At 49.2% G+C, this 25,218-nt stretch overlaps 1 protein-coding gene across 1 annotated transcript; it reads right to left on the bottom strand.

The window, feature by feature from the left end:
* Window positions 1-5,977: 5,977 nt before the first annotated feature.
* LOC103172116 (alpha-1B-glycoprotein-like) lies at window positions 5,978-17,277 on the bottom strand. Its single transcript, XM_042345196.1, has 9 exons — window positions 16,893-17,277; window positions 14,454-14,738; window positions 13,114-13,398; window positions 11,830-12,114; window positions 11,006-11,104; window positions 9,908-9,935; window positions 8,878-8,921; window positions 8,023-8,063; window positions 5,978-6,797 (listed from the first exon to the last, which is right to left on the bottom strand). The coding sequence occupies exons 1-9, from the start codon at window positions 17,131-17,133 to the stop codon at window positions 6,693-6,695; spliced, it is 1,413 nt and encodes a 470-aa protein (XP_042201130.1). The 5' UTR covers window positions 17,134-17,277; the 3' UTR covers window positions 5,978-6,692.
* Between the last annotated feature and the right edge of the window lie 7,941 nt (window positions 17,278-25,218).

Below are 25,218 nucleotides of genomic sequence, written 5' to 3'. Positions count from 1 at the left end.
ATTGGTAATTGTTTGTGTGTTTTGGTGTAAGGATCTAAGTCCCTTCATTGTTTGTATGTCAATAGTCACAAGTCAATAGGACCAGAGTCTTGACATCGCCCGTGATCATCCCCCCATCTCTGTGCTCAGCCCTTCCCCTTGTGCTCAGCCCATCAATTCCAGGCAGAGGGCGAAACCTCGGGCAAGTTTCCTTACTCCACACAGAGCCTAATAATAATCCTCCAAAAAAAAAAACAATAATTAAATTGGTCATTTTCAATCCACGACTGTTTGTGGGACATTGCTGTGCGCAATTGGCTGCCGCGTTCGCCCACAAATATACAGTCAATTCACTTTACAGTGTGTTCTGTGAAGCGCTTTGGGACGTCCTCCCGACGTGAAAAGCGCTATATCAAATGCAAGGATTATTATTATTATTATTATTATTATCCCACTCTGTGCAGCCCCTCCCCCGTGCTCTTCCACGCCCCTTGTATTCAGCCTCTACCCCTGTTCTCAGCCCCTCCCCATGAATTCAGCCCCTCCCCATATATCAGCTCCTCCTCCTTTGATCAGCCCCTCCCCAGGTACTCAGCCCCTCTCCTGTGATCAACCCCTCACCGTGTGCTCAACACATCGCCCCGTACTCCCTAACTTTGCTCACCCCTCTGTGCTCAGCCCACCAATCCTGCGCTGAGCCCCGGCTGTTTTCAGTCACCATCTGTGCTTAAGCCCACCCGGTGCCAATCCTTCTCTCCGTACTCAACACCCTCTGCTCCAATGCTTGTGATCACCCCGCGCTGTGTACCCGGACCCACTGGGCACAATCCCAACTGATCCGCCGCCCAAAGATGCTACCAAGCTCCTGTGTTCCCCCGGGCTCACTCCCACCTCGCTAATGCCCCCTCCTCCCCTCCGTGCTACACCACCCCTTTGATCTTTCTGCCTTCTCCCGCCCCCGCTTTCTGCTTACTCAACCCATGATGACACCCCTCCCTATGATCACTTCTTTACGCTCATCCCCACCTACATGTGCTCACCCACTTCTACTCACTCTCTTGCGCTCACCCTACACCTGTGCTCATCCCGTTTGCTAGTCCCCCTGAATTACATACCCTGTGCTCAACAAGTTGTGCTCAACCGCTTGTGCTCACCACCGTAGGCTGACCCGACATCTCTGCTCTCCCTCCTGTGCTCACTCCCCTTTTCTTACCATCCCCAGGGATCACCATTCCGCTGTGCTCACCTCTCGTGTTCTCATTCCTCTTTGAGAAGCTCCCTCCTTGTGCTTTCACGCCCACCGTGCTCATCCCCCTGATCTCAATCCCCGCTTCTCACAGTCTTCACACTATGGTCACCCCCACCCCGGGCTCAACGTCTCTGTGTTGCCAGGCCAGTGCGCGCCCAGCCCATTTTCCTCCCACTCTCATGGATAGCGCTCACCCGCTTGTGCTCCTACCCTCCCTATGCTAACGCCCACCCTACTGTGCTACTCCCTGTGATCAACCCATTTGTACTCAATCTGCACCAGTGCGCAGCCCCAGCTGTGATCACCCCAGTGTGCTCACCCTACCTGAGCTGCCGCTTTGTGCCTCCCTGGGCTCACCATTACCCCTGAGCAGTGGGGGTGAGCAGAGGGGTTAAGCTCACTGCGTGATGTTATGCTATGAAAACCCCACTATACTCACCGCCCTGTGCGCACCCGCTGTGCTTCAAGTCTATGATGACCACCCCATGCTCGATTACCCTGTGCTCACCCACTATTGTGCTCACGTTCGCCCTGCTCCCCCACTTGTGCTCAACCCGCTGTGTCCTTTCTTGTGATCAATCTTCACCCTTTGCTCACCCAACTGTGCTCAATCCGCAGTGCTCGCACCAACCCCTGTGATCAACTGCCATGCTCACTACGTTGTACTCACACACCGTTGAGCTCATGTCTGCCCATATATGCTCACCTCCCTATGCTAAGACCCCGTGGGCTAACCACCTGTGTTGCCCTTCTCTGTCCTCACATCCCTATTATAACAGGACCCAATGCTCAAACGCACGTTCTCACTCTTCTTCTCTGCTCCCACATCTGTGCTTCCTTGGACTGTGTGCGTACCCTCGCTATGCTCACCCACCGTGCGCTCACCGGCCTGTGTTCACCATGCCTTCTGATCACCCCTCTCGGCTTACCCTGGACAGCGTTCTCATCCCTTCCACCTGTGTTCCACTCCGCGGTGCTCACGTCCCTGTGCACAGCGAACGACCTGTGCTCACGCTCTCCGTGCTGCTGCCTACCTGTGCTCAACTACCTGTGCTCGTAATTATTTTCCCAACCGCTGTGCTCTCGTCTGTGCTCAACCCTTTCCTCAGACCCCCAAATACTCCATCACCCTTCCCCCTGCTGACGCCACTTTCTGTATTCCTGCCCCGCTCTACCATCCCACCAGCCATGGTCGCACTCCCGCGGTGCCACCCCACCCTGTGCTCACCTCACTTTTGCTGAATGGCCTATAATCACATTCACTATGCTCACTTCGCGTGTTGCTACACCTCGGTGCTCACCACCATCCGCCCCGCCCTCAGCACCTACTTCCATCCCGTATTTACCATCACCCCGTGCACACAGGGACGAATGCTTACCCCCAACTGTGCTCCCTCCCCGTGTAATGAGCTCCATCCTGTCAGCTCAGCACTCCATTTTGCTCCCCCCTGTGATAATCTGTGCACAAACGCCTTCCATTTGCTCGCCTTCCCTTCTGTGTTCTATCACCACTCAAGCAACCAACCCCTCCTATATTCACCCCCATCCTGCACTGCCCTCTGTGCTCATTCAGTCTGTTCAAACTCCTGTGTTCAAACCCCTTACTTCACCATTTTGGTTACGCGAACTGTGCTCAATCTCCTGTACTCCTAACCCAGGCTCATTCCTCCTTAAGTTCTACTCTTCTTTGCTCACCCCCTGTGCCATCCTCCCTCTATAACTTGCACCTTTTGCTAAGCCCGCCTTTGCTCCCAAGCTCTGCGCTCAGTACCGTGCGCTTCCCACCACCACCTGAGCTCACCAACGCTCCTGTTCACCTCCACTGTGCTAACCGCCTTATTCGCAATCCAATTTGTGCTCAAACCCACCGTGGTTACCGCACTCTCCACCAGGACACCTCCCCCACCCGTCTTGAGTTATTTACCTGAGCAGATGACGCCGACATCATACGAAAATGACCCATAATAGTGACCCCCAGGTCCCAGAGCGACAATCCCTCAGGGCAGACTCGTTCCCTCAGCAACGAACACCATACGTTACAATTGGACCTAAGTTCCTCCTGAGTCTTCGCCATACTGAGCATCTCTTGGTGCTGACAGCGCTGCAAAGCGAGTGCTCTAACCACTGAGCTTCAGAACTCCACAGGACTACACGGTTTGTGTCAGTCTCCGAGTGCGTCTATTTGTAGCTCAGTCGCTGTGTGAGTTTGTGAGTCTACGTGCTTGTCTGGTTTTGGATGTACATATTGCAGTGTTCGTGCGCGTTTACAGATCAGTGTGTTTGTAGGTCAGTGTGAGTGTGATTGTGCATGAGAAAATCTGTGTGTGAGAGTATGTGTACGTGTGCAGGTCAATGTGTGTGTGTGGGTTTGGAGGGGGTTGTGGGTTGGGGGGTCGGCGCGTGTGGGAGGCGGTGGTTCTGTGTATGATATTGTGTGTTTTAGTATGTATACGTCTATGTGAGTCTGTGTGGGTCAGTGTGTGACAGTGTATGCGTATGTGAATGGGTGTGTTGCCGTACCCTCTCTCTTACCACTCTTACTTCCATACCAGAAGTGGTGATCCAATCGGCATCTATGTGAGTTCATCTCTATTTTTCTCTCTCTCTCTAACTCAAACATCACATTCCCAACCCACACCACACACCGCCCACTGTCACAACACGTGTCATATCCAAGAATCTGTACCAACTAAATGCTAAAACAGAGGAACAACAAGACATTTTATTCCGTACATCTAAGTCTGTGACGATTGACTCAAACAACGCGAGCGCATCACAGGACCGAATCAAATCTGCTGGTGGTGTTGCACTGTCGAAGATCACCCGCAATTTCTCTCTGCGGGTGATCCAGAAAATAACCCTCCAGATAAAGAGGTAGTGCGGCATAGAAAGAAAGTTTTCATGATGGAATAGAAACAGAGAGTATTATGTTCAGACTGGAGAGTGTGTGAGGAATGGAGCTTGACAAACGTGGATGTCAGGTGAGGCATAATAGATTGAGACCAGCAACACAGTCCTCGCGTATAACGGACCTCCCATAATTTTATACGCTTTATCTCGCAATAGTGTCTATCAACATAAGTTATTTCCTGGCACTCTGGGTTTTATTGTTGCGTTCTACAAACTGTCGGATGCAATTGAATTAATTAATCTCCAACATAAAATAATATAAAATGTTGATATACTGGAGCAAAACTGTACATTGTTTGATGTTTACTTCACTGCCCCAACCTCTATTAACAATGCTATAGAGTGCAGGTATGCGATAGTTGGTAGCAATGAGGATCACCCATGACCACACAGGTGCAGAATGGCCTCTCTACTCTCTGCCCTGAACCCCATGTTCCTGACAATCAGCCACGAGTACCCCTGAAGTTACAGGGACTGAAGACGCTCACAGTGACTGATGTGACACTGGTGCTAACAGTATAAAGCGCTGCCGTTCCTTCTCCAGCTCCGTCCAGTCATGTCACCATTACAGACCAGTCATGTCACCATTACAGTCGATTCATGCCACCATTAGAGTCGAGTCATTTCACCATTACAGGCCAGTCATGCCACCATTAGAGTCCAGTCATGCCACCATTAGAGTCCAGTCATGCCACCATTAGAGTCGAGTCATGTCACCATTACTATCCAGTCATGTCGCCATTACAGTCGAGTCATGTCACCATTACAGTCGAGTCATGTCACAATTACAGACCAGTCATGTCACCATTAAAGTCCAGTCATGTTACCATTATATTCAAGGCATGTCACCATTACAATCCAGTCATGTCACCATTAGAGTCAAGTCATGTTACCATTACAGTGCAGTCATGTCATTCTTAAAGTCCAGTCATATCACTATTATAATCCAGTCATGTCACCATTACAGACCAGTCATGCCACCATTGCTCTCCATTGGCTTCACAATTAAAGTCCAGTGATGTCACCGTTACAGACCATTCATGTTACCATCACAATCCTATAATGTCATGGATCTGTAATTCCAGTTAAGGTAAATCTGCACAAATCAATCTCGAACACCAAACGTGAGCTGAGTAATCAGTAAATTCAATACTGGAGCCAGCAGCCTGCAGACCTGAGACGTTAGGTACAGTCATTTGGGGCCACTAAGAAAGCTTATGCAAAATCAAACTGTTACATTTCATCATATCAAATTAATGCTTACTAAGTAATAACTACTGGTTAACAAATTTTACTGCAATGAGTTGATCGGATCAATGTAATGGCTTTGATGTATGAATCGATTGGATGTGCACACTCTCTCTGTACATTCAAACTCTTTCCACATCTTGCTGTCTCTCGCTGTCCTTTCATGCACGTTTGCACTCTTTCTCCCTCTCATTGTTACACTCTTTCACTCACTCAATTCGCCCCACCCTCACCCAAACATACTCTCTCTCAACTCTCAGATTCTCTGCTCTCTTCCTATCTCTTTATTTCCCTCACTATCTCCCTCTCTCTCACACTCTCCACCACAATCTATCTCTCAATCACGATCTCACTCTCCCCGTTTCAATCTCTTTCTCCTACCCTATTTCTCGCCTTATGCGAACCCCCAGTATCTCTCCCTGTGACACTCTCACTCTCAATCACTCTCTTCTTCTCTCCCATCACCACCTTTTTAAATTCTCAATCACACAGTATCATTCTGCTCCTCTCACAATCACTTTCATCCCCTCACTCTCAATTACTCTTTCACCATCCCTCACCCCTCTTTCGCATACGCACTCCGTTTCTGCCTTCTCATATTCTCTCTGCTTCACTCTATCCGTGCTCTCCCTTCTAAATTATTCTCTGAATTACGCAATAACATTTCTGATTCCAGCGTTCACCTTCACCCAATCTTGATTCTTCTCTCTCTCTCTCATTCCCTGACGCTCTCTCATTCAATCTCTCACCCTCTCACACACAGGATCTCATTCTATTATTTCCCTCTGTCTCACTGTTTCTGACTCAGTGTTTCACTCAATCTTACTCAATCAGTTTCTCTCTCACTCCGTCTTTCTTGCAGCCAGTCTCTCTCTCTCTCTTTCTTACTCCGTCTCTCACTCGGTCTCATTTAATCACTCAATCGCATTCAACCACAAACTCTCTCTCAGGCTCACTTATTTTCTCTCCCATTCTCAGTCCCTCTCTCAATCTCTCTCTACGTCTCACAAATTCAGTCTCTCTAACTCTCATTCAGTCTCTCGTTAATTTTGTCTCTCACGAAGTCTCTCAGGAAGTCTGTCATTCTTACTCCGTCTCTCACGAAGTCTCTCAGGAAGTCTCTCAGTCTTAAACCGTCTCTCCCTCGCTCCCTCTTCCGTAGTGTCTAACTCAGTCTCCATCCGGGTTAGGATGACACGTGATGTGAGAGCCCCGTTCATGTCAGACTAAAGCTGGAATCGAATATAGGTGATGGTGGGTTGATAGAGCCAGGACAGAAAGCAAATAATGGCCATTGGCCACCGCACTAAACTCTGACTGTGGCGTAGACAGCACCATCTTCCTCATCGGCTTCACGGCCTTCCTCATTTCTCTTTCCTATTGCTAAATTGGCGTAGATGATTTCAGCGTCCTGAAAACAGGCAAAAATTAGCACGTCTGCTGAAGATCAGATGGAAATCCCCCTCACCACAAACCCACCACCCAGAACACCCCGATTCACAGCTCCGGAATGTGAATCTTCCTGGGTGTGCACCCCACCCACAGCCCCAAGTATCCTACGGATGTGAACATTCCTGCAAAGGGGAACCGAACCCTGACAAATCCCCTCGTAAGTAATAGTGATGATAAAACCATGCATTTAGGAATTATTTCTGAGGTGAATGGCGCTGTTTGAGTGCAAAATTTAAACACACACACACAGACATACAGACTCGCCCATACAAAGACACGCGCACGCACACACTCTCACACACACACATACGCAGAAACACACACACACATTCACACAATCACACAAGTACACACACACAAGCACAGGCAAACAGAGAGACAAAGGCACACGCACAGACTGACGCAACCACATAGACAGACAGCCCGACATACACACACACACACACACGCGTTTCACGTTGGCAGAACAGCTCAAATAGGTATACAACATTTATTATCAATTGGACGAACTCCATAACCGAAACAAAACGCAGTACCCAAAATTTTGCACAGAAACGTCCTACAAACACACAGTCACCGCTGTGTGCAGTAAATCATGCTAAGCTCTTTGAGACATTTTCTTCATATAAATTATTTATAACAAATGCATGGATTATTATTATTTTTACGAAATGAGCTAACATTTTTTTTCGACCAGGAAATGAGGAGATTCTCCCTTCTTTTTCTCAGTATTGCTAAATTCCCGACTTTCGGGTTTGGCCCATGAATTTCTAGGTCAGGCGAAAAGTGCTACCGGCGAGCCAGAGTGACACAGAGCCTGAGCTGGGTTGAGCCAGATTGGCTTAAATCCTGAGCGAAAGTGACACATGGTCTGAATTAGGCTGAAACTAGGCATGAGCTGAGCTGCAGAGGACCTGAGTTGGGCTGAGAGAGGGAGTCCTATAGCTCAGTGGTTGAGCACTCGCTTTGCAAGCGAGAGACCTGAGTTCAATTCCAGGCAGAGGGCGAAACCTTGGGCAAGTTTCCTTACTCCACACAGAGCCTAATAAGTCCTATAGCTCAGTGGTTGAGCACTCGCTTTGCAAGCGAGAGACCTGAGTTCAATTCCAGGCAGAGGCGAAACCTTGGGCAAGTTTCCTTACTCCACACAGAGCCTAATAAATAATGGTACCGACACTACTCACCGCTGGAGGCATCGAGCGTGGAACAATTCTCACAGTTGCATCTGGAACAAACGGAAACGGGATTTTACCATCTCACTGCTGTTTGGTATTATTATTAAAGATATCAGTGATTACAATGAATAATTATGAATGACCATGACAATGATTATTAAGCAAAGAGTAATATATTATTAATCATTTCACTTGAATTAAATCCTTATCTCTACTTCAAAAAGTCCGAAAGCTGTCATAACATTGACGGTGCAGAGCATCAATTGTGTATTTTGCGAATGAAACACAGAAGCCGTTCGTGTCCAGCATCCACAGAAAGATACACACACACACAAACACGCACACAGTGTGTGAACGATTTTTGGTGGCGGACTGTTGGCCAGAGGGAGATTGTTGAGCGGGAAAGCCAAATTCACGTTTTTGAATAACGACGCTGGACCTTTAATGTCCACATGAACATTCAGAAGGGACCTCGATTTATCGTCTCATCTAAAGGAGAGAAAACTTCAAGCGGCTCAATTTGAGAGAAGCGATTGCAAGTCAGACACACAGATTTTTATGCCGACAGACAAACACACCGAAAAACACACAGAAAGACACACAGGCAGATCTAGATAGGAGAGTGGCAGAAACACAGGTCGACGCACAGTAAGTCACACAGACAGAATAAGAGAAGGTGAGTGGAGACAATCAGAAACATAGACTGAGAGAAAAGGCGAGAGACAGCTTCAGACAGCCTCTGGTATGCGAGACGCTCAGGTGCAAGTGATGAGTTTCTGAGGTGCTCGGGAACAGGGCTGACCAGGACTGTTTGTGACCAGCTCCTTTCACTCTGGACTCAAAGCCAGGAAACCAATTGCTTACATGTGACGCTGCTGTTTTGTGGGCCGCCTCCCATGGGTACATTCCTAAGGNAAAAAAGAGCAGAGGGCGATTAATTACTGCTGTTCTACTGATGATATTTAGAGAGCTCAGAACTATGCTTGAAACGGAGCTAAACACCAAATATTGTCTCTCATCTGGCGGAAAGTACCGCGAAATGGCACTGACAGAAATACTCTTGAAGGAGCATCATCACAGTCATGTGGGGTCGAATCGCCGCTTTCTGTCCTGTCGCTGTCTCTGGTGCTACAGTTGGAAAAAGCAGCAGAAAGTTTGCCAGACGGTGATTTCAAAAGCTGGTAAAATGGCAGATCCCTGACTTGGAGAGAGTAAATTTTGGTAACTGGTTTCTGTGATATATAGAGCCCGATGACAAAAAAAATCTGTGTGTGGGTGTAGCGGGGGGCGGGATTGGGGCACGGCTAGATTTGTGCTGAAAACTATCACCACGGTAACAGGTATCCACACCAGACGTTGAGTTCCAGTCATGCCTCCGACCCTTGGAAATTGCTGTGTTTCTGATGTTCATGCAGTAGCTCTGCCAACCTGATCGCAATGAGCCCAAGAGTCAGGATGGCGAGAGTAAATGTTTGTCGACCTCAACGTGTGCATTGGGGTAAAGGCTGGGGTCTCAATACTTAAAATCACAAAGCTTGCTATTTGGTGCTCTCTCTGGCAAGCTATGTCTGCCAGTCGTGATTGAACCAATCAACCCGTTAGGGATACTTCTTGCAAGGAAACAGAAGCTGAGTGGGAGGTATACTTGCCCACGGTATCTGTCTGCCCTCCAAGTCTTGCCGATGAGGGTGGGAGTGAGCACCAGTGCAGACAATATGGGGAGAGAGCATGGAATGGGATTAAATTGGAAATGGTCAGTGGGGTTCGAGAAGCAGCATAGCAACGCTGGGGTGAGAACAGGAATTTAAATACTGTAACGATCTCCATTGGGGATGGCAGCACCTGCACAGGCAGGATGGGAAGTGAGCATGGAAGAGTGGAGAAATATCCTCACCTTTCCATTATTCGACTGTTCTGTTTACCTGTAAGTACAAAACGTAATAAGTACCAATTACTAGTTAACACTAGTTGTATATTTTTGTGGTTTTACGGTTAGTAATATCCCCTTTTCATCCGGCGTCAAAAGGGCTTGACAGGGATGGTTAGCAAGAGCAGAACCCAACCAAACCCCCACACACTAATGCCATCATTGGATTTGCCTTCAACCACTCCGCCGCGCGCTCTCTCCAAATACGTTCCAGACACCTCGCATATTAACTCAAGAGTGTCCCAACAGAGAGCCATAGAATGAGTGACCAATTTTATTTTGGGGATTGTTGGCCAGGATACGAGGATAATCTCCATCATGTTGTCGATTGGTGCCACAGGATCTGCATTGTCCATATGATCAGACACTCGGGACCTCTGTTTAACGGTCTCACGGGTGGTACAGGCGGAAAAAACATAACAGTAAACAAAGAGTCTCAAACTACAATACGTTCTGTACTGTATTGCAAACAATCATGTCAATCAACAACAATAATTTGGATGTATAATGCGTGCTCCACGCCACATGGCGTCTCAGCTCGCTTCACAGTAACGGAAACCGGGGCCGAGCCAAAGGGAGGGGGAAGAAGTTGAACAAAGTCGCGGTGGAAAAGAAAGATCTTCAGCCGAGACCTCAAAATAGGAAGAGAGGGGACGATGCGAAGGGAGTGAGGAAGGGAGCTCCAGATTTACAAGCCAAGATGATCCTCGACTATAGCCTGTAACCCCACTAATGTAACGTTATCTAACTTAAGTATAAAAATGCCCATTACAGATTACGCTGACATATTCGTTGACTTTTCTTCCTAAATCAGAATCATGATGTTGTATATTCGCTTCCAATAATACATGAGTTGACAAACACCGAAGACTGATTCGGTACCTTTGTGCTCAGTTCTCCACCTGCACTCATTGTCGAAGAAGATTAGCAATACACAATTACTTTCACTTCCTTTATTCCCAGTAACTTTAAACTGTACTGACTGATATCTATGACTACATTAATTAATTAATTCCTTTATTCATTTATCATATGCTGTATTCAATGACATCAATAGCCACTTACCTCTCTTACGCACGCAGAATCCCAGTATAAACACAGTGATCACCAACGCTGTGACAATCCCCAATGTAATTCCTGAAGTTTGCTCCCTGGTCCAGCTTGCTAAGGACATAAATGGACAGGGAGTAATTTGTCAACTTTGAGGAGTTAATATGCGGGTAAAGCTCATCATTTTAAAGAACTCGCTTCAGTTTAATCTCCTCCTGATTTGAAAGTGCTATGGAAATTAATATTTGCTCTGTTGCAATGAAAATAGCCAATTTCGCATAGACAGCCCTCAAGAGTAAAACGTGTCGTCCGCTGACCCTGGGAAGCGGGAGCTAAGCGGGGACTCTTTGGATTCTGTGCCGGTGACCTGCCAAACTGTTGAAGATCGCGATTGAGTCTAAACTTGATGGTAGTCTCCAGTTAACCTCGGAGCCAGGCGGGTCCGTAATATTGAAGGGTACTGCGGAAAACACAACACTCGAGCCTGGCTCATAGGCAAGAGTTGAGAGGAACATTGGTCACTGGGCGTTGGGATACTTTGACTTGGCATTAATAGTGAAAGTCAACTTGACCGGGTGTTCCTCGCTGGAGTGGAAGGGGTTTATGTACCACATTGCGCTCAATGACAAGCTGTTTGGTGTCGTTGGTTAAAGAACAGCTGTATTCGCGTAAACTGTTTTACCGCGGGAGTTGGTTTCCGTTCGGGGTCAAACACTCTACCAAACACCGGGAAATCAAACGGAAATAAGTTCGGTGGTTTAAAGTATGGTTCCAACAGGAGCTGCTGTAAATGTTCAAAATGCAACCAGTTATTCTGTGAGATTTTAGTGAGTTCTTACCCCGCTCAGAGATTCCCAATCGCTCGCTCTCTGGTGAAGCGAACCGTCGTCCGTCTAAATACGCAGTATATGTACACGTGTAGTTTCCTGCCATGATCTCCGATGGGATGAATATTGCCGTGTTGATATTCTCTGGAGCTGGTTGTGTTGTGATAAATTCACCGTCTCTGTATAAAGAGAAATTGCTGCCAGGATAATTCCCAGAGCACGAGATCTCAGCACTTTCCCCTCTCACAAACCACCGGAAATCTGGTTTCATGGAAATGTTGGGTTTCTGGAGCGAATCTGGAATTAAAACACTGTATAGGTAACCTCACAAAGGATCGCTGTGTGTCACGAAAACAGATCAGGACAATGTAAATGTGACTATTTGTTAGGTTCTCTGTCCGGAGGAGGCTTCAGGACGAGGGGCAGGGTTTGAGCGGCAGATTCAGGACAGACACCAGCTTGTATTTCTTCAAACAGAGGGAGAGGCGGCATCGGCTGGGAGCGGGGTGGCTACGGAGGGCGAGGTTCTGGGGAAACATACATTCCCAGTGTTTGACGGGATTTCAGTTTGAACCTCTCCTGTGATTTTCAGCAGCGTTTTAAAACAACAGGTTGAGATCACAACCGAGCGATCCAACAAAAAAATAAGAAGCAAGTGAATCACACAGTGGGAAAGGTGATCCTGGAACTCGCTGCCTGAAGCTTGGATTGAATCAGATCGTCAAGATACAATCAAGACATAGTGAGACATTCACACGACCGAAAGTGGACTACAGTTTCTTGAAGGGTATGGGGCTGTTTTATGGAATGAGGCAGAGGTGAATACAAGATTTGGGAGGGAGATAGAGTGAGCGATGGAGAAACAGTCGCTACGGGAGTAATAGAGGGTTTGAGAGGCATTAAAACTGTGTGTGCGTATCATGGTATGGGAGGATATGAGAGTGAGGTACTGAGAGTAAAATTGAGATTCTGGGAGGGAGACAGCTTTACGAAGTTTGTGTGTAGAATTGAATGAAGTCGTCAGCTGGAGGGTGGATGGGAGAAATGGGGACAGGTCCGTGTCACAAAGCTAGTGAGACAAGATAATTATTTTGTGAGGCAATTGTTCCTGTGAGAGAGAAAAGTAGCGGTGGAGTGGGATTGAAACGGATAAATCTTTTCTGAAAGTCGACACAGATGTGCTGTACAGTTATATAATATATAGAAGAGGGAGAATGTGGTGCTGTGATCGCGGTGACTGGGCAATAAGGGGCAGTGAGTGACCACTGGTGAGAGAGTCCAGGCTCCTGCTCTTACCCCACACAAAGATTCCCATTCGGTTGCTCTCCGGTGATGTGAATTCACGTCCTTCTATGTTCGAAATATAAAAACACGTGTAGTTTCCTGCAATGATCTCCGATAGGTTGAATGTGGCTGTATGGCTATATTCTGGAGCTGTTTGTGACCTGATAAACTCGCAATCTCTGAAGAAAAAGAAATTGCTACCTGGATAATTCCCAGAACATGAGATAACAGCACTTTCGCCTCTCACAAACACCTCGGAATCTGACTGCAGGTAAATGTTGGGATTCTGGAGCGGACCTGAAATGAAAACACAGCAAAGATAATCTCACAACGACTCGCTCCGTGACACGGACATGGATCAGGTTACAGTGAACTAGAATATTTGCGTGTTTCCTGGCCTTTACGAGGCATCGGGAAGAGTCGGTGGGGTGAGTGTTTCAGTGGCAGGTGCAATAAAGAACCCAGCTAGTGTCTCTTTATACAGAGCAAGTCTTGGTGGGGAGCGAGGTGGCCAGGGAGGGCAATGCGGTCAGGGAAAGGGGTAACACACAGTTCCAGCCTGGGCAGGAATAAAGTATGAACTTTTCGTGTAATATTCAGATGTGTCTTTAAAAACATTCAAATGGCAGCCAGAACTTCACAAGAGGGCGATTAACTGCAGCACATCAAGTTACATGGAGATGCGTTTGACAACAGAATACTAGATTTGGTCTCTAGTCCTGTTCCTGGCCAGTCGAGTCCGTGGTATTTCAGAGAAAGTCTGAAGACGGCACTGATCAGCACGTTTACCATCAGGATCGGGGTGAGTGGCGGGATTGTTTGTTGGGATTAAGGATAGCAAATAGGGAATAGGGCAGGAAAGGGGCTAGCAAGAGCGTGTAGGAGTAAAAGAGGCGCCTGTAAGGGAGGGAGGAGAGGGGGTTAAGATAATAGAGAGATTTCAAGGAGAGAGATAGCAAATGGAGGAAGAGAAGGGGAGGAGAGTGAGCGAGCGAACGGGACAGAGGGCAAAGAGGGTGGAGTGAGGGGAAGAGTGGTGCAACAAAGGTGTAATAGAGGTATAAGTAAGGAGGGATGGACTGGGGGAGAAGGAGTCGGGGGGAGGGAGACTGGGAAATGGGGCAGAGAGGGAGAGAGGGAGAGGATAGATGAGAGGGCAAACGGCTGGTGAAGGGGTTAAAGTTTGGGGGAGAGGGGAAGCAGAATATGTTGGCGTGGAGAAAGTGGGACACGGAGCACCAGAAGATAACATGTATACATGATCGATGTTGTAAAGAATGGTAATAAAAGGGACTGCTGTAAATGGTCAAAAGACAAATAAGTTAATATGTAAGATTTCAATCAGCTCTTACCCCACACAGAGATTCCAACTCGGTCGCTCACTGGTGATATGAACTCTCGGCCGTCTACGTGTTTTTTATAATTACACGAGTAATTTCCTGCCCTGATCTCCAATGGGGTGAATATGGCCGTGTGGTTATTCTCTAGAGCTGGTTGTGATGTGATAAGCTCTCCGTCTCGGTATAAAGAAAAATTGCTGCCAGGATAATTCCCAGCACATGAGATCTCTGCGCTTTCCCCTCTCACAAACACCAGGAAATCTGGCTTCACGGAAATGGTGGCTTTCTGGAGCGGATCTGGAATTACAACACAGTAAAGACATACTCAAAAACACTCGCTCTGGTATTTGATCTCCGATTATAGAAGAAGTCACAATTTGCTTGCTTATCATGGTGAGGGTTTGAGGCAGAGGTGCAGAAGAGAATCCAGCGTGTGGTTCTTTACAAAGAGATGTGTGAGGGGGGGTACGGGGGACGAGCGACGCTAAAACCGCGGTGGCGATGGAGAGCAGTAAGGCTGGGATAACACACAGGTCCAGCCTGGGACGGGAGGAAGGGAATTCAGTCTGAAAGTCTCGTGTTTCTAAACAGGAGAAGATCAGAACCAGGCGATCAAAGGAGAATTGAGGAGCAAGAGCTTCACATAGGGAAGTGAACTTGTGGAACTCGCTGCCGGAAGCAATGATTCAATGAGATAGTGTAGATGCATTCAAGAAGGATTGAGACCTTTGCATTATTTAGTGGGGATTTGAAGGTTTTGAAGACAGTGGGTGTTTGATTGAATGAGGGAGAGGGAAATAGAAGGTTTGGCGGGGTGTTATCGGTGGGAGGGAGGAACAGACGGTGTGAAAAAACAGAGGCAATGACATTGTGGGAGGTTACACGTTGTGGGAGTGTATCCGGGTGTGGGACGAAGGGAGGAATGGAGACTGTGGGAGGAAGTGAGGATGAGGTAGGTTTTGTGTGAGAGGGATTGGGGGCGTCAGCTGGTGGGAGGAAGGAGGAATTTGGTGAAAGTCGTGTCACATAGTGAGTAAAGGAAGATAATTATTTGGGTTGGAAAAGCTTCCATTGCTGTAGGGGAGAGCTGGTGAGTTGCACTGAATCTGATAGTTGTTTTCAAAGAGCCGTCGCAGACACGACAGGCTGAATGGCCTCCGTCCCTGTTTACAATTCTATGATTTTATAAAGAAATGTTTGGATGGTGCGGAGGCGTGCTGTGATCGCAGTGACACTAGGTGCTACTGAGTGTCCTTTGCTGAAGTAGTCCGTACTCTTGATCTCACCCAAACACAGTGATTCCCACTCGAGCGCTCCCTGGTGATGTGAGCTCGCGGGCGTCAATATGTATAGTATATTTACGGAAATAATTTCCTGCACAGATCTTTGATGGGGTGAATGTTGACTTGTTGTTTTGCTTTGGATATAGTTGTGTTGTGATAAATTCGCATTCTCTGTATAAAGTGAAACTGCGGCCAGGATAATACCCAGAGAATGAGATCGCAGCGTGTTCCCCTTTCACAAACACCAGGGAATCTGGCTTCAGGAAAAAGGATGGGTTTCTGCATCGGAGCTGGAATTTAAACGATAATTGCAAATACTCACACCGTGAGATGAACACAGGAGAAGTTACCATTTGTTGTTGAGGGGCAGATTCAGGACAGACCACATCTATTGTTTCTTTACAGAGAGGAAGTGAGGCGCAAAGTGTAGGAACGGGTGGCCATGGAGGGCAGTGGACTGCTGTAACATACAACTGCATCCATGCACAGGAGAATCGGAATTCAGTCTGAACGTCTCCTGTGATCTTCAGATGTGTTTATCAACAACAGGATAATATCACGATCAGTTGGTCAAACAGAGAATTTAGGAGTAACGACTTCACTCAGATTGGAGTGAGATTGTGGGACGCGCTGCCTGAAACACACTGGAATCAACTAGTCTGGATACGTTCAAGAGGAAGCCAGACCTTCACAGGAGTGTGAGGGGAATAGAGGATGCTGGATGGAGGAAGCGTGTGGGAATGAATCGGTGGGTGGAATGAAGCAACATAGTGTAGGGGAGGGTGGGCGTAGAGAATCAGGGAAAGGTGAATAGAGCGCGTGTGAGGAAGGCAGTTTGTGTATAGAGGGGAATAGGGGACAGGGAGGAAGTGGGGAGAGGGGAATAGTATGTGTGGAAGGAAGGGGAATGTAGAGTGTGAGAGGGAGGCAGGGAGAAATAGAGGTTTGGGGGAAGAGTGCAGGAGGGAGTGAAGGAGGGAGTTATGAATAAAGTGTGTGGAGAGAAAAAATAGAGGGTGAAAGGAGCAAGGAGGGAAGGGGAGAATCTCGAATCAAAGAGCGAACCATACAAGAGGGTGGGGAGTCGGTCGTGCTGTGATGGATGTGATTGGACACAATTTGGCAATGATTGACCCTTGTTTGTGAGAGACAAGATAATCGTTCCTACCCAATACAGAGATTCCCACGCGTTCGCTCTCTGGTGATGTGCGCTCTCGTCCGTCCATTGATTCAATATATTCACACCAGTAATGTCCTGCGCTGATCTCCGATGGGGTGAATGTGACCATGTTATGAATCTTTGGCGCTAGTTCTGATTTGATAATCTTGCCGTCTCTGTAGAAAGTGAATTTGCTGCCAGGATAATTCCCAGAACACGAGATCTCAGCGCTTTCTCCTTTCACAAACATCCGAGAATCTGGCTTCAGGGAAATTGTGGGTTTCTGAAACGAATCTGTGAACAAAAGACAGCGAAGATAATCTCACAATCACTCGCACTGATCTTTGATGTGACATCGAACAACAGGATCGACAATGAGCACAGCGTCAGCCTGAGAAACTGTTCTGTCTGAGATTCAATACGAAGCAGAAATGTGGACTGATTTTAACCCGGGTCTCGATTGTACGCATAATTTGAGCTGCAATTGAACACTTGTCTATGAGCTCAGTGTCAGCTCGGGGTCAGTGTCAGCTTACAGTCAGTGTGAGCTCGGCGGGCTTGTTCCCTCTTCTGTCTGTCCAGGTAGAGTTTACAGTTTTCGGTGTCATATTCAAAACCAGAAGGGAATTTTACTTGGAGACTTGGAATAGGAACCTTTGGCTCAAATTATTATCGATATTATTGGACGTGGTTTTAAACATCTGGTTTTCGAGAGCTACACATTCAAAGCCTTGGGGCGCCCACCTGATGGGAGCAGCGATGGTGAATTATGGTTGATGTGTTGTTCTCAGTCACGCCACTGTTTAGCTATCAATAGTCACAAATCAATAGAACCAGAACATGTACATCCCCGTTGAGCAGCTCCACACACTGTCATAAGCCCTTCCCCCTGTAATCAACTCCGCACCCACCACCGCCCTGTGTTCAGCTTCTCGCCCTGATATAAATCCCTCAGTTACTGTCCTCAATCTCTCTCCCTGTTCCCAGCACCTCCTAATTTGTTCAGCCCCGCACCCTGTTCCCAAACCCCACTGTGACAGGTCCCTCCTCGAGTGCTCAGTGATAAGCATCTCTCCCTCTGATCAGCCTCTCCCGCTCTACTCTGCTCTTCCTCCTGTGATAAATCATTAACTCCTGTGCTCATTCTTACACTCTGGGATCAGCCCCTCCCACTGTGATCAGCGCCTACTCCTTTGCTCAGACACATCTGCTGCGTTCAGCCCCCTCGAGTCGTCAACCATCCTCTTCTTAGCCCTGTATGTTCACCCCACGCAACAAACCCAACACCCCACACTCCTGTCGTCCAGTCACCTCCCTGTGCTCCAGCCTCAACAACAACAACAACTCCTCCCGACGTGACAGGCGCTCTATAAACGCAATATTGTTGTTGTTGTTGTTGCTCAACCACTGTGTTCAACGCTGTTCCCATCCCTTGTGCTCACATCCGTTGCTCACCCCGACGCAAGTGCACTCTGCCTTGCCCGCCAACATTTTGTTCAGCCTCTGTGCTCACCCATGTTCTGCTCACCTTCGGTGATCACCACGCCTGTGATAGCACCCTGTGCTCAGCGCATCTGAGCTCACAACCTGTGTTCAAAACCTGTGTTAACACCCACCCCCATCCTGTGCTCACCTCGACTGTGCTAACCAGCACTTTGCTCACATCCTGTGACACCCCACTGTTCTCACCCGCTTTGTACACCCACTGTGCTCACCTGTCCTTTTCTCCCCCACTCCATGCGATCTCTTCCACGCGTGATCATCCATTATGTGCTCACCATCTCTGCTCAACCCCTCTGCTCACTGCCTCTTATCACTCTCTCTGCTCAACCCTCTTCTCAAAATTTCTGCTGAACAACCAGTGCTCAACTCCCCTGGTTTCATCCCACACCGTGCTCAACCTCAGTGCTCACACACCCCGTGCTCACACACCAAAGTGCTCAAGCTTCTTGGGCTCAACACAACTGGGCTCTGCCCCTCTTCTGCTAACAATCCACTGTGATAAGCCATCTCACTGCGCATAAACCATGAGCTCAGCCCCTGTGCTCAGCCTCTGACATCACCCCCATGATATCCCCATGTGCCCACACACCTTGTGTTCATACCCCACCCCAGATAACCAATGCGTACATACATGGTGGTCACCCTTGTGCTCAAAACTGGGCTCACAATTACTGTGCTCATCCTTGTACTCAGCCGACCCCTATGCCCCCCCGAACCTATGCTCCCTCTTTGATACAGGGGCTGACAACTCCTCTGCTCAACCCGCCATCTTTGAGCACACCCCCACCCTGTGCTCAATCCGTACGTTCACTCTCCTGTACCCAGCGTTTTGTGCTCCGGACCCTGTGCTCACACCCACTTGGCTGAAACTCGGTCCCCCACCACTATGCTCAAGTCTCCTGTAGCTCCACACGCCTTATTGTGCTCACCTCCCCTGTAGCTCCAAACCCTCACTCTACTTACGCCCCGTCCCGTTGTGCTCATCTCCGCTGCTCACCTCATATGCTCACTCCATCTGCTCATTCCCCCGTGCTCACCCGCCCTGCGCTCAATTTCTTTGTGCTCCAACCCCTGTGCTCAACCAATCGTATGCTCACCTCTCCCTGTGCTCAGCCTCTCACTGTGCTTAGCCTGCCTTGTGCTCTCCTCTCTGTGCCTATCACACTGAGCTCAGCCCAATGTTTACACACATTGTACGCCCTTCCATAGCTCCACAACCATGTGTTCACATCCGATGTGCTCACATCCCGTGTATTCACATCCCCTGTGCTCACATCCCTGCCCCTTACTGTGCAAACTACTCTTTCTTCCCACAGCATACCCTGTGTTCAAACCTGTGCTCACCAAAACCTTTAATCAGTCACCTTCCTGTGCTGAAGCACCACCTGTGCTCAGCTCCCTTTGCTCAATCCCCTGTGCTCTGCCCCTCTGCTCACCACCCATTGTGCTCTCCAACACCTGTCCTAACCGACTCCGAGCTCAAAATCCCTACTTGTGCTCATTCAACAAGAACTGTCTGCTCAGAACTTATCCTCATCCCCGTATGCTCACCACCCCACTGTGCTCACCCGAACATGCACATCACTACCACTGTAATCAATCCCCTTTGCTCACCCACTCTTCGCTGAACACCTTACCTGCGCACACTCACTGTGCTCAGCCCCTCTTTGATGAACCCATTACCCATGCACAAACTTTGTGCTCACAATCCTTTCCTCGCACCTCTTGCTCACACACCCTGTGCTCACATATCCTGCTTACACTGCCTCTGCTCCCCTCTCCTCTTCCTCACCCCCTTCCTTTGTTCATACCTCTGTGCTCAGTTTCCTGTGCTCACCGTGTTCTGAAATTACCGTGTTAAATCCCCTGGGCTGAGGCGTCTGTGCTAAAACCCCTGTGCTCACAACCACCTGGGCTCACCAGGCCCTGTGCTCACCCGATTCTTATGTTCACTACCTATATGCTCAGGCCTGGGTCTCAACCCCCGTTATCACAACCCACTATGCTCACTTGTACTCATCACCATTGTGCTCATCCCGTGTGCTCAACTCCCAGTGCTTACCCCATTTGCATCGTCTCCTCACCGTGCCTACACCGTCCTATGTTCACCAGCTCTGTGCTGCCACATTTACGTTCCTCCCACCCTGTAACCATACCCCATGCTCAGCACCGCACTGAGCTCAAACCACCCTCCTTGCTCATCCCCACTGTGAACAGTCCCTGTGATCACACCCTGTATAACGGCCCTCAAGCTCCACTACTCTTTTCCTCACCCGCTACACAATGTGCTCACATGTTAGTGCTCATCATCCTGTTCGCTGAGCTACTTCGCTTTGCTCACACCACAGTGCCCGCCTCCTGTCTTTCTCCATCGTGTGCTGAACACCCTGTGGTCAACAGCGACTATACTCACCTGGCATTTGCAATCACACCACGGTAATAATAATAATATAATAATCCTTGCATTTGATATAGCGCTTTTCACGTCGGGAGGACGTCCCAAAGCGCTTCACAGAACACACTGTAAAGTGAATTGACTGTATATTTATGGGCGAACGCGGCAGCCAATCGCGCACATCAATGTCCCACAAAGAGTCGTAGATTGAAAATGACCAATTTATTTTTGTTTTGGGTTTTTGGAGGGATTATTATTAGGCTCTGTGTGGAGTAAGCAAACTTGCCCGAGGTTTCGCCCTCTGCCTGGAATTGAACTCGGGTCTCTCACTTGCAAAGCGAGTGCTCTAACAACTGAGCTACAGGACTCACTCACTTCCCTTGAGCAGAATCCCCTGTGCTGAACCCCTGTGCTCAACACACCTTTGCTGAACACACCTGTGCTGACCCACCCCGTGTTGAAAACACCTGCGCTCCCGCCCACTGTGCTGACACACTCTGTGTTCATCCACCTGTGCTCATCTGCAGCTTTGCTCAGCCGCCTCCATCTGCATACATCCCCTGTGCTCACAGCCCCTACTCACACCCCGGGTACCTTCACTGTGCTCAATCCTCTTGTTGCTCACCCTTTGTGCTCCGCGCCCTGGGCTCAACACAAACTTTTCTCAGTCTTATCGCTGTGCTCAGGCTCATGGTCGGGCCTTCAGCCTCTCAGCCCCGAGGCTCTGGAACTCTATCCCCAGTGCCTTCGCCGCTTCCTCCCTTTCCTCCTTCAAGGCCGGTCTCAAGACCTTTCTCTTTGACCGTGCCTTCAGCTCCCTCTCGACTCTCTTCCTCCTCCTCGCTCCCTCCCTTCCTCCCCCTCCCCTGACCATTTCCCCCTCCTCCCTCCTTCCCTCCCTCCCCTGACCATTTCCCCCCTCCTCCCTCCTCCCTCACCTGACCATTTCCCCAATGCTCGGGTCATGACCCAACTGTGCAGCGCCTTGGGACGTCCTCTTGACGTGAAAGGCGCTTTATAAATGGAATCTTGTTGTTGTTGTTGTTGTTGTTGTCATGTGCGCTCTCCCTTATTTTCTCCGCCGCATCCTTATGCATCCCTCAAGACCTATTTGCTGCAAAATTCCGTGCTTCCACTCCCAATTTGTTCCCACGCTGCGCTCAAACCCCACCACCACGCGATCCCGCACTCCCATCATCCCATACCGGGTTCAACACGCGAACCCCCAACCCACTGCCTCCCCCCCCCACCCCTCATTTCCGCCATCTGGCTACCCCAATTTACTCAGCTCCCTCTGCTCAAACCTTTGTGTTTTCATACCTGTGGAAGCCCCTGTGCTCTCCCATCTGTTTTCACCCACATGTGGTTCACCACCATTTGCCCACTCCCACTGTTCTCTCACCCACTGCTATCACCCCTATGTGCTCACCTCCCTAAGATCACTTCCCATTTGCTTACTCTCACTGTGCTACCCACACTCTTTTCTGCACTCGCCCTGTGTTTCTATCCCCACTTTGCACTCCAACGAAAGGGGAATTCCCATTTTTTTGGTGGGTTACACAGAATTACTGGAGTTTAGTTCGGATCGTCGCAATCGTTGTGTGTTTCAAAATGACGCACCACTGAGCGCAATAGAAATTAGTGAATCCGACTTGCAATTTAGTGTGTGTGTGTGTGTGTGTGTGTCAGACGCTGCAATGTGCCTTCGGTGCTCAGGGTGGAGTTGTCTGTTTGTTTGACTGCCTGTGTTTATGTGCGAGTGAGGCCGTAACGCGCCCTTCAGTGCTGAGAGCGGCGCTGAATAGGTGCGAAAGTCCGCAAATATGTCCCCAATGCTGACTCTGGCGCTGTGTGGTTGTTTGCACTGTGCTGAGATGGAACTGTGTGCGTATCAAAAGAGAGTCTACAACAACAACAACAAGATTCCATTTATAAAGCGCCTTTACAGTCAGGAGGACGTCCCAAGGCGCTGCACATTTGGGTCATGACCCGAGCATTGGGGAAATGGTCAGGGTGAGGGGAGGGAGGGAGGAGGGGGGGAAATGGTCAGGGGGAGGGGAGGGAAGGGAGGGAGCGAGGAGTAGGAAGAGAGTCGAGAGGGGAGCTGAAGGCACGGTCAAAGAGAAAGGTCTTGAGACCGGCCTTGAAGGAGGAAAGGGAGGAAGCGGCGAAGGCACTGGGGATAGAGTTCCAGAGCCTCGGGGCTGAGAGGCTGAAGGCCCGACCACCGATGGTAGGGCGGTTGGGGCGGGGGATGTGGAGCAGACCGGAGCCGGAGGAAGGAGGGTACGGGCAGGTAGGGAGGGGGAGAGTAGGTCGGAGAGGTAGGAGGGAGCGAGGCCGTGAATGGCCTTGTAGGTGAGGATGAGGATCTTGAAATCGATCCTCTGGGGGATGGGGAGCAGTGGAGGCGAGCGAGGGTGAGGGTGGGAGTGAGGGCGAGGGCGAGGGTGGGAGTGATGTCGCGGTGTCTTTTGCGGGACAGTACACGAGCTGCAGAGTTCTGGATGACCTGCAGTGTGGAGGGAGGTGGCGGGAAGGCCGGCGATTGCGCCCCGAGGGCTGTGTGTGTGTGTGTTCGTATGTACAGCGATGCTTTACAGTGCTGAGTTGTGAGAATGGCGCTGTGTGGGTGAATGATCGCCTGTAATGTGGCGCCAGTGCTGAGCGTCCCGCGATGTGTGTGTGCGAAAGCATTTGTCGTGTCTCACCGGCGCCGAGAATGACGCTGCGTGTAAGCGAGAGCCTAAAGTGTGCCCCCAAACCTGAAGGTGGCGTTGTGTTTGCGAGAAAGGCTGTAACGTTCCCCCAATGCTGAGGGCGGTGCTACGTGTGAGTAGGTGTGCGAATGCGTGTGTCAGAGAGGCTATATAGGAGTCCTGTAGCTCAGTGGTTAGAGCTCTCGCTTTGCAAGCGAGAGACCTGAGTTCAATTCCAGGCAGAGGGCGAAACCTCGGGCAAGTTTCCTTACTCCACACAGAGCGTAATAATAATCCCTCCAAAACCAAAAACAATAATAAATTGGTCATTTTCAATCCACGACTGTTTGTGGGACATTGCTGTGCGCCATTGGCTGCCGCGTTCGCCCACAAATATACAGTCAATTCACTTTACAGTGTGTTCTGTGAAGCGCTTTGGGACGTCCTCTCCCGTCGTGAAAAGCGCTATATCAAATGCAAGGATTATTATTATTATTATAATGCGCCCCATTGCTAAGCGTAGCGCTGTGAGGGAGAGAGAGAGAGGCTGTAGTGCGCCGCCAGTGCTGACGGCGACGCTGTGTTGGTGCGTATGTGCGAGAGAAGCTCTAATGTGCACCCGGTACTGAGAGTGTCGCTGTGGGTGTGTAACAGAGTCTGCAACGCGCCTCCAGTGCGAAGAGTGGCGCTATGTGTTTGTCTGTGTGTGTGTGTGTGTGTGTGTGTGCATGTCTGTGTGTGCGTGTCTGTCTGTGTCTGTGTGTGTGTCTCTGTGTGTGTGTGTGTGTGTGTGAGTGTAAATGGCTATAATGTGCCCTCGTGCTGAGGATGGCACAGTATGTATGTATGTATGTATGTATGTATGTTTGTATGTGTGTATGTATGTATGTATGTATGTATGTATGTATGTTGCAATGTGATTGTGGGTTGAGTACTCCCCCCACTTGTGCACAACTCTCCGTGTTTTCCCATTCCCCTGTGATTCTACCCCACTGTGCTCACGCTCTCTGCTCACCGTCTGTGCTCTATCCTAATGTGCTTTCCCCCATTTTACTTACTCCCCCTGTACTAACCGTCGAAGTTCACAACAACCCTTTGCTCAATCCCAATGTGCTCACCACCCGTATTCACGCCCTGGTGCTCCCCCCCTAGGCTCACCGACTGTGCTCATCCGCGGTGCTCGCACCCTGTGCTGCACACCATTGCTCTCAAAACCTGTGCTCACATCCTGTGCTCATCCTCAGTGCTCGATCCCTGCGACGCACACCATTGCTCTCAAAACTTGGGCTGACATCCTGTGCTCATCCTCAGTGCGCAATCCCTGTGTTCAGCCGCCACTGCTCATCGCCACTGTGCTCACCTAAACTGGTGCTCAACTCCACATCCCTAGGCTCACCTCGCTCACTTTCCTGAGCTTCTTCGCTGTACAAACCCTACCTCCTCTCACCCCTCTGGGATCAGCTTCTTCACTCCGATCCCAGTTCACCACTCGTGTGCTCACCCACCAGTGCGCTCTCCTCTGGGCTATCAGCCACTGTGCTTATTTGATTTCCTTTCTTCCCAAATACCAGCATCCAGTCTCTGCTTCATACAGAGCCCAACAGCATTGATACGTGTGACAGTTTGGGTAATAATAATCCCTCCAAAATAAAACAATAATAAATTGGTCATTTTCAATCTACGACTGTTTGTGGGACATCGCTGTGCGCCATTGGCTGCTGCGTTCGCCCACAAATAG

Source organism: Callorhinchus milii, unplaced genomic scaffold (genome assembly GCF_018977255.1).
Source record: "Callorhinchus milii isolate IMCB2004 unplaced genomic scaffold, IMCB_Cmil_1.0 Scaffold33, whole genome shotgun sequence".
In the NCBI taxonomy this organism is placed as follows: Eukaryota; Metazoa; Chordata; class Chondrichthyes; order Chimaeriformes; family Callorhinchidae; genus Callorhinchus; species Callorhinchus milii.
Note: the sequence above shows the minus strand (reverse complement) of the source record. Positions and strands in the feature narration are given on the sequence as shown.